Raw genomic sequence first — 9,292 nt, forward strand, 5'->3', positions numbered from 1 at the left:
TGTGTGTGTGTGTGTGAGAGAACGAGCGGGTGGGGATGTGAGTGTCCGTCCTCCGTTCCTAAGGTGATATTGATTTTGTGTGTTGCAGACTATAGAAGAAGAGCACCACAGGCTGCAGGAGGCCCTTTCCAAGTTCTCACTGGAGGGGGGTAACTTCCAGTGAGACACCATCACGCCACCTACTGGCCACTAGGTGAGAACACTGAACTGGAAATTGAAATTGATGCTCAAGTATAAATAAAGTTTAAGTATCTGAATGAGTATCGTCATTCATAATCAAGTTTTAGAATTGCGAATACACAATATTAATATTAATAATAATAGCTGTTGTTGCTATTATTTCTAAAACATTTCCAAACAGTTACAAAGTGCTTTACATGGTTTACACTAATTTAAAGAAATTCAGACCACGAAAAAAAGTGCAGAGAGTGAAACAGAATAAAATACCCAACAATAAATTACGATAAAGAGGGTTAAATACACAAACAGAACAGATAAAACAAATATATAATAGTGTGATGATAATAATTGTAATACTATGTACATTTCTGGATTATTAATGCACTAAACCTGCATGTTTAGTTCACTTGATAGAAACTTGATGGTCACATTATGACCTTTTTCATCATCAGTCTTATTATCTTTACATGATGTTTTCTCACATTCAAACTTTCCCTCCTGTTTTCCCTGTTTAGATTTTTACTGGTGCTGGTTTGGAGTGCAAGAGTTACTTTCAGAGGCTTCCCTGGAACTTCCTAAACCCTCACGCCTGGACCCTTGCTGCATTAGGGGGGCTTTATGCAAAGTGCATTGGTTCAGTGATGGAACATGGGAGGTGTGTGCATGTGTATATGTTTGTGTGCGTGCTTGGTAGAGAGGTATACAAAGAAAAAAAGACAAAAACGGAACATCCTACTTTTGAGTGGGAGGTTGATTTTGCGGAGAGGTGCCAAAAAAAAAATGAAGCAATATTTTGCTGTGAGAGAGATGCTGCCTAACAAAATATAGTAATTGCGATCTGCTGTAACACACATACGCACACCAGAGACATGCACGCTAGAAAATAATTTACATTATTGCAAATAGCAGATTAGCAGATGTACAGTAAAAGAGAAATCCTATGTTTGCCTGCCAAGTTAGCTATATTCAGGTGGAAGCCTTAAGGGGCCAATGTAGCGTTTGAAGATGTATTGATATACTACTGCTGATATATAGTGTTATTTCTAGTCTATGCCAAAGTACCACAGAGATGCACTTTTTTTGTAATCAAAACAAGTTGAACCCACACTGTTTTTGCAAAATTTATTATGTTTACTCTCTATTTAGTACAGTTTTTGAGCAGTCGGGCTTCATGTAGGCAGCCCTCATTATTAAAAAGATTGCATGCAAGAAAGTGTGTGTATGTGTGTTACAAGTAAGTTAAGTTTTTAATTAAGGACGTGCTTGTTTGGAAGGTTCTTACTGTCATTACAGCACATAGAAACATTTATAAATAGTGGCACTATAGGTAATCATGCTGTTAATAATGGAGACTGTATTTACCACTTTTATTTATTCCTCCAAGTTCTGTTGGATCAGTGAGTTGCCTCACCTGAGTGAAACTGTTACAGCACTGGGTCCCCACCCCCAAAAAACAAACAAGATAGAGCAATGTAGAGAAAAAAAAAATCTTAAGAAGGCAAAACCTAGAATGTGTAGAAAGATCAAGGTAGAGAATGAAGAGAGATGTAGGGATGGAGAGTGAGTTTAGAGGTCGTTGTTGTTGTTGCTTTGGTTTGTTTGAAGCCAGCTTGAACCAGGCGGTCATGAGACGATGTGTAGAAAACATGAGATTAGGATTTGAGCTCTTTTGAGCTTTACTGAAGAAAAATGTAGACACCCACTCCCTCACACACACACACACACACACACACTCACATAAATTTACAAACTCAAAGCCCAGTGCTACAGAAGTGTTCACAAAGGAGGTTCAGTGCCAGTGTCACCAAATGGGGTTATAAATTGTATTATATGTTACATTCACATGTTATTAGTAAAAGATTCTTCCTTGGTAGCAATATTTGTATCAAAATTGAGCTCATATTTGTATTTTATTCAGCAGTTGATTGTAATTATAATTATGATGATGTCATTTCTGAGTAGTGGCATAACTGTGGCCGTGCACACAGGACCAAAGACATAACAAAGCACCGTTAGATCCTCATACGAGCTGTAATTTTCTTAATGCCGTGCTTCATCTGTATAGTAACATGTCACTTAATGCTGATGCAGGAATGATGGCTCAGTAGTGCAGTCAGTCAGCAGCTGCTTTTCCTCTCCCCAAACTGTGGCAACTTAAGTGAAGGGATTTCCAAAGCACATAGAAGAATGAAGCATCGGTAACCAATAATAATCTTCTTTTTTTTTTACTCTTTAGTAAATGTGCAAGTAAATACAGGATTGAAGAATGTCAGACTGCCCTAGCCTTATGTTCAAACCCAATCTGTAGCTCAGCAAAAAAAAAAAATAATGAAAAAGTTGTCTTCAGAGTCTGTTTGGGTCAATAAGTGTAAGTAAAAGCCGATGTGACTGCCACAAGCTGTACTGTTCTGACCTGGATAAAGAAATTGAACACATGGGACCTGTTCCAGAAAAGGACAAGGAAACAAGACCGTGAAGCCAGACGGGGATACAAAGGAAACATTGAAGATTTAGAGGAAGGAAGACTGCAGTCTCATTCCAACGTCGCTCTCACCAGTACTGTAACCATGATCACTTCCTGATATGCATTCTCATCGTTGCTGCCACAACAACAAACTTACCCCCTTTGACCCTACTGAACCTACGTATGTAATTATGCAAATGATGGTTTCCTTTAGTGACAAGTTGCTAAATTCTGTATGTTTGTGTTTGAACCTCACTGCTATCTCTCCCCATGTCTTCCTCTTAGAAATTGTACATACATGTCAGCTTGAAAGAAAAAATTGTAGAAAAAGCATAACCCCCCCGCGCCCTTTTTGTGTTTATTAAGCTAATTAGCGACATACACCTTGATAAACCCTCACTTGTGATAGCATGATCACCTTTTCCTACTGCACAGTTTTACCATATGTTGTTGTGTATTTCAATTGATTTACTTAAACGGGTTGGGGAGGTTTTATGTTACTGTTTTTCATTGTTTTTCAAACACGTTTTTGTAATTGTGTACTATGCATTTGGCTATAAAAGTGAGAGAGACAGGACTTGTCTGTAACTTGTCTATGCATGAACGAATTTTAACTATTATGCAAATGCTGTAACCATGAAGTTTTTTGTTGGGCACATTACAGTGTAAAACCCACTCTGCACTGTGGCTATCCAGCTATCCAATGGGATAATTTAAACAGATCATCCCGACCAGGGATTTTTAAAACTGTCAAATTGCAGTGGTCAGCAGGTGAAACCCAGTTAATACCAGCTTACAGTGAGGCCTTCACTCACAGGCTGAACGACTACTACAGGCACTTCTTGCTCTCTCTCTCTCTCTCTCTTCCAGATGCATTTTCTTCATGCATTCTATATATAAATACCTAGATGTAAAGAAAATGTATTTATAGAGTGGTGCCTTGTTCTGACGATCCAGTTGTTTTCTTCATAAAGGGCTCTTGAGTCTGAACACAATCACTGTTGTTCGGTTTTGGCTGTCTTTAATGGGGGAATGTGAAATTGACCTCTGAGAGTGAGAGACAATGTCCAAATCATTAATAAGCATTGAGCGATCTTCCCAGGATTCTGTTTTTCATGTCAGCCTCCATTACAGCAACAGGATTTGAGCCCTTCACCAACTCAGTCAGCCAGTGCCCTGTATAGAAAAGACAACTGCTCCTTGTCATACAGGCATCTGCCATCTTGTCTGTCTATAAACAACGAATATGCAAGAACTATACTGTGTATTTGGCTTTTGATTTTTATTGTGTAAAAGGCTCTTTAATGATGTATACTTCAGGAAAATTGTGGTACGTTCTGTTTTTTAATTCTTCATTTTTTAAATAAATTGGGGAAATAAATTCCTGTTTTGTCATTTTATATAGTTATGATACTAATATATATACTTCAAAACAAGTTGTAAGCTAAAGGTTTGGGGTTTAAGTTTAGTTCTGTTTATTGGTACATATAAATACAGGGTTCAAAGATTATATATATATATAGAGATATATGAAATATTAAAAATTATGGCTGCACTCATAAAATAATAATATGCTTTATGCAGAAGTTAATGTATAATATATTGTCTAAATGCATGCAGATATAACTTTTATGCAAATGTGGGATGTTCCAAATTCATTCAAGCGTAAATCCTGACTGAGAGACAAGCAAGACACCATAGTCTTAGTACACAAACAGTGAAGACTGGGACCAGGGTTGTATAACTGAATCTGCATTACTTCAGTACATTTTGATCTCTGGATTAAACATTTGAAAACGCTATGGGGACTCTTACAAACGTTCTCCTCTGCAGCTTTGTTGGTGAGTTAGATCAGTTTATTTTAAGATATAATAAATCCAAAATACTCATTATATAATATATACATATACTATATCAGTGTTTATATTTGTGTAGATGCAATTATCCTCTGGGTTTTGTGGGAAATGGGCATTTCTACATGTCTGTGAAACTAAGTATAAGTATGTACTCTATATAACTTCTTTTTTTTTACATTTAACTCTTGAGTTCTGGTTCAGTGAACCACATCTCCTGTCAAAGCAGATGGCTGTGTTATCGTGTTACATTTTTTGCTCTACGTCCATTGTAAATATAAGTTATGCTTATAATATATGTAATCATAATTAAATAATTTGATTTAATTTTAACGAACACATGTATAACAACATGCTTTAATTGTTGGTTGCCCCACAGTAGTGTTCGCTAGGGATGGCGTGAAATTAGAGGCGGACAAGCCATTTGAACGCAAGGAACTCGGTGCCTCAGTGTCCATGGAGTGCTGCTACGTCAACGTTGATGAGGAAGTGCCATCAATTTGGGTCAAAGTCTTTGGAGTTAAAGGCAAACACCCCCCTAAACCAGTTGCGAATTCTACAGCTCTGACTGAAGAATCTATGAGAAGAAAGAAGGACAAAAGAGTCTGTTACACCCTAACCTTCAAGACACTCCAGCTGAATGACAGTGGACTGTACCAGTGTTGGCTAAAGAGCAAGAGTATGTACACACATGGCACCTACCTGCAGGTCTACAGTGAGTATTTATGTGTATGTGGTGGTGGGAAGTCCAGACCAGTCCGAAATGCTAGTGGGAGTGTGTGTGTTTAACAGAGAGAGATGGAGTCAAGTGAGCTCTAAGCACTGCTAACACCCCATAAGCCATAAATCCTGTTAACCTCAGTCTACCCAAGAGCTGTGTCAGAGGCAGCATCCTTGCATATCGCAGCTTAGTTAATCTTTACATCATCAGGGTGGTCTCATTACAGTCTGCTGCCCAGTTCATTTCTTTAAATTGCACCAAGATTAGATCAAGTTGCAATCAAGCTACTGTGCAGAGGAACACTGAAATGCCATTTTGCATCCTAATCTCATTAAATACAGGTGGCAGGTGTGGAAATGTAAAACAATCACTAAACTCCTCTGTGGATTATGTGTGAGATAACCTGCATTAGTTTACAAGAACACCGTAAGCCTAACCAATAACAATACTATCAATTGTTTATCCATGTATTTTACATGTTAGTCTGTGTTTTTTATACTAAATGGTACAGTTATATAAGAAAACAGTCTATCTCGTACTAAATCTCCAAGTAAGTCTGTTAAGTAATTATTTAGTTAGCCTGATTCTTTTTTAAACACTGCTACGTCTTTTAAATATGCACTTCCACTTGCTACGGAAACAAGTACTTGTATGCAAATACCTAAAGGCACTTACTGTTTCACCTCTGAACCTTCTCTGTGTGCCTAGAACCGATGAAGAAGGCAATAAACCTCAGCGAAAACACCAAAAACAAGATCCTGACAGCTGAGGGAATCTTACTGTTGCTGTGTGTGCTTCTGCCTTCCGTCACCCTTCTCCGCCAGGTCAGAATGTCCCCTTATTGTGACTGACTGTACATTACCATACACACATCTGTCAACTACCCCTGACCCATAGCATTAATGTTGAAGTGATGGTTACTTTCCAAAATGTCTCAATAGTGGTATTGCCTTATCACTCATGTGAACACACCAGACATTATTGCAATCTGTAAGCCTACTTTGACTGTTCCAACCACCTACACCTATAAGTTTCTTAAATGGTTATTTTCATTGTGTTTCTTGACTTTCCTCCAATGGGAAGTTGCACCATTTCACAGTTTTACCAACTTCTGCTTTCCCCTCGCAGTCAAAGAAACTTAAGGAACTGGAAAGGAAGAAATCGATGAAGGAGGAGGAAAACATATATCAGGTGAACTTTAAATAAGTCACCTCCTCTCTGAGTCAGATAAGCTACATGTCACGTCAGACATGACGAACTTGTGCAAGTCTCTTTGTTGAAAGCAGAAACTAAAATATACGAATGAACATGTGATCTTGTGCCACAAATCAATTTATCATGAATATGTTGAATTGATTTTTGTGTGTTTTCTTCTATCTTTCTTATCTCATATGTCAGGGGCTAAATCTGGACGATTGTTGCACCACATATGATCAGATCGAACGTTCCCAGGGACATGGCCCGTACCAGGATGTGTGCAACATTATTGAGGAAGAGGAGGAGATCCAGCTGGAGAAACCCTGAAGGAAAGAGAAAAGATAAGGGAAGAAAAAAAGGGAGTGTTTTAATAGCTGAAGCGTGTGATATCTGAATATCAGGTTATTTCTTTACCACACACATTGGAATTCGAAGTGTTGTACATAGCCTGCAATTACAGTTTTAGCATCTGACAACATATTGTTTAATCAGCTTCTTTAATTTGAGATTGAACATTTTGAGCTTGTAGCAGTTGACAAAACAGTCTCACCACAAGGTCCATGCCGTCAAGGGCGTAGACAGGAGTGTAGAAACACTGAGGTCAGAAGTCCAAGAACTCCAGATCCACTCCAGATAATTTTGAAGATACCTCTTTTCTATGTTTGATACAATCAGCTGTATCATCTTATTATCTTTTTGTACATTTAAAAGCAGTTAAGCCTACTCCAAAATTATTTTTTTCTTTGTCAAATGTATGGACACTGACAATAATGATATCTATATTTAATAATAATGGAAATAATGATAAATAATAAAATGGAAACTTCTGTGTCCTCAACAGTAGCTTTCAAACATAAGGCATTAACCTCCATATTCATGGAATTAGGCAAAAACTGCTTTTAAACCAAAATGGATGGAAAGTCCTTTAAGTGCTCAGAAAATGTTGAAACGTGTTTAACAAGTTTATAACAACCAGCAAACTGCATATTTTTTTAAGATTGTGTAATGTGACTGAAAGCTCATAGGTGGACTTGACTGGTGATTGTTTTATCAGCTTCTTGAATGTTTGTTTAGAATCTATGTGAATAATTGCATTGCATTTTACGGAATGACTTGACTGTGTGTCACAGTGTATTTGCTTTCTGCCATTTCTATGAGTACTCAAAGAATAAAGTTGTAGAAAAGAAATCTTACAAATTCCTCTATAAATTATCTGAAAAACACAACCTGGGGACCCCCAATAAAGTTGCCACAGCATCACGGAGGGGGGGGCGACTTAAAAAATATACACAGTAGGTATATCTCAGCATTTGGACCATTTCTGTGAAGAAAACTAAATAAAATTGTTATTTTTTAAGTTTAGACTTTTATTTAAGATCTAACCTTTGAATACCTGAACACCAGCTATCTTCATAGAACTTTTACTCTGTGCTCAACATTGGTCAACAATGCCCAAGTGACTAAATTTGTCAAAAAAAGAAGCCTATTAAGTATGTATGGTTGTTAAAAATAAAGAAAATACATAATACAGACAGAATAGTATAAAGAGTTTGTAAAATGATGAGGAAAACTCATCTCTGATCAATATTCACACGTCTTCCTGCAGTTATTGCGTTCACTATTTGGATTAATTGTACAGTGTGTGAGCTGTTCTGCACTGTTGTTGTTATGCATTGAATATAATAAGAACTATCCATAAAAAAACAACTTAATCAGGGGTCATCTGTGTGCTTCATGGTAGAAAAAACACTGCTCTAATCTGTACTGAATGGACTAAGAGCTCACTTTTTTCCTTTGCAAAACAAAGGCAATAGGGGGCGGACACTTATTGGCATTCGAGCGTCGTGATTGGCTACTGGACCGCGACGCACTCATTCATTGGCTCTCGTAGTTTGGCGTGGGCGGGGCCTCGGCTCTCCCAGGCAGGTATGTATAGAAGAGCTGTGAGAGGCGGTGCGTAAACAGAGTGGGCGAAGATGGCGTCGAACAAGAAGAGTGGTGGGAGTAGCAGATTTGAGAAAAGTGTGAATGGAAGACGCTCGTCGAAACATAAAGAGGGTCCAGTGGGTGAGTTTGTCCGTGTCGTGTCATCGTCGTCACAACCCCCCCCCTTTAAATAACGTCCCGCCTTTTATTGACCCCTTTCGCCTCCCGTTAGCGTTGCGGTAGCGGCTGCGTTAGCTGGCCTCGGGGAGCCGAAATGAACCACTAGGATTTAAGCCGCCTCAGCTGCTTAGTTTCTGGGATTGTTTTATGACACAAAAACGAGGAAGAGGCACTCAGGTAACTGAAACAAGCAACCCGGCTGACATGCCTTCCCTTTAGTTAACGAGCACCCCCCCGGTCATAGCTGCAGTAACGAGCACCGTTAGTTGTAGCTGTGGTAGTCATGTCATCGAGGCTGTAGACCTAAACTACAAGGACATTTCCTCCACCTTGTGTTTCCATTCACCTTCTCACGTCTGTGCCTCCCTGTAGTCTCACCCGCGGACTCTGACTGGACCCACCTGAACAGGTAGTACTCCGAAACATGAAGGGGGAGGGGCGAGGTTTGGACTAGATTAGCCTCCCAAGTGTGGTACTTCCTAATGTGCATAAATCGATTAAGCGAATTGATGGGGTCACCGGTGACGTGAGCTCGGGCTGACACACGGTGACGAATGGGCAGCTTGTGAAAGAAGGTAGCAGACTTAACAGGATGCTGCCTGCAGCCACTGTGGATCTGCTGCTGTTACTAAACACACTGTCTCACTGGAACTGGAACAGTCCAACCAGGGCCAAACCAATACTGCTTTCAAAAGGCTTCATTAGCTTTGTCAGGAGCCCTAACAATATGCCATACAGTGTGTGTGTGTATGTGTATGTGTGTGTATGTGT

General features: G+C 39.0%; 3 protein-coding genes across 12 annotated transcripts in view; all 3 read left to right on the plus strand.

The window, feature by feature from the left end:
• The window catches only part of arhgef1b (Rho guanine nucleotide exchange factor (GEF) 1b), a 30,044-nt gene extending 26,019 nt beyond the window's left edge, over window positions 1-4,025 (plus strand). For all 8 annotated transcript variants that reach the window (XM_035671685.1, XM_035671686.1, XM_035671687.1 and 5 more), the window contains 2 exons: window positions 89-193; window positions 696-4,025. In XM_035671685.1, coding sequence (XP_035527578.1) covers window positions 89-163 — 75 coding nt within the window. In that variant the 3' untranslated portion in view covers window positions 164-193; window positions 696-4,025. The remainder of the gene's footprint in view (window positions 1-88; window positions 194-695) is intronic.
• A 296-nt stretch (window positions 4,026-4,321) lies between these two features.
• cd79a (CD79a molecule, immunoglobulin-associated alpha) lies at window positions 4,322-7,603 on the plus strand. Of its 2 annotated transcripts, none has more exons than XM_035671616.1 (5): window positions 4,322-4,485; window positions 4,880-5,212; window positions 5,927-6,042; window positions 6,347-6,409; window positions 6,617-7,603. In XM_035671616.1, exons 1-5 carry the CDS (start codon window positions 4,446-4,448, stop codon window positions 6,740-6,742), a joined length of 678 nt encoding a protein of 225 aa, XP_035527509.1. In that variant the 5' UTR covers window positions 4,322-4,445; the 3' UTR covers window positions 6,743-7,603. The 2 variants fall into 2 exon arrangements, with proteins under 2 accessions (XP_035527509.1, XP_035527508.1); XM_035671615.1 differs by having other exon boundaries at window positions 4,327-4,485; window positions 4,877-5,212.
• A 762-nt stretch (window positions 7,604-8,365) lies between these two features.
• Window positions 8,366-9,292, plus strand: part of lipeb (lipase, hormone-sensitive b) — a 24,881-nt gene continuing 23,954 nt past the window's right edge. Inside the window, exon 1 of one of the 2 annotated variants that reach the window (XM_035671792.1) lies at window positions 8,366-8,482. In XM_035671792.1, the coding sequence (XP_035527685.1) occupies window positions 8,392-8,482 (91 nt within the window). In that variant the 5' untranslated portion in view covers window positions 8,366-8,391. The remainder of the gene's footprint in view (window positions 8,483-9,292) is intronic. The other variant, XM_035671793.1, reaches the window with a different exon arrangement.

Source organism: Morone saxatilis, unplaced genomic scaffold, assembly GCF_004916995.1.
Source record: "Morone saxatilis isolate NCDOM2014 unplaced genomic scaffold, NCSU_SB_2.0 Contig24, whole genome shotgun sequence".
NCBI lineage: Eukaryota > Metazoa > Chordata > Actinopteri > Moronidae > Morone > Morone saxatilis.

Coding starts and splice junctions, on each gene's coding strand:
- cd79a (XM_035671615.1), top strand. CDS start 4,446: ATGGGGACTCTTACAAACGTTCTCCTCTGCAGCTTTGTTG. Junction 4,486..4,876: donor TCTCCTCTGCAGCTTTGTTG/GTGAGTTAGATC, acceptor GTTGCCCCACAG/TAGTGTTCGCTAGGGATGGC. Junction 6,410..6,616: donor AGGAGGAAAACATATATCAG/GTGAACTTTAAA, acceptor CTCATATGTCAG/GGGCTAAATCTGGACGATTG.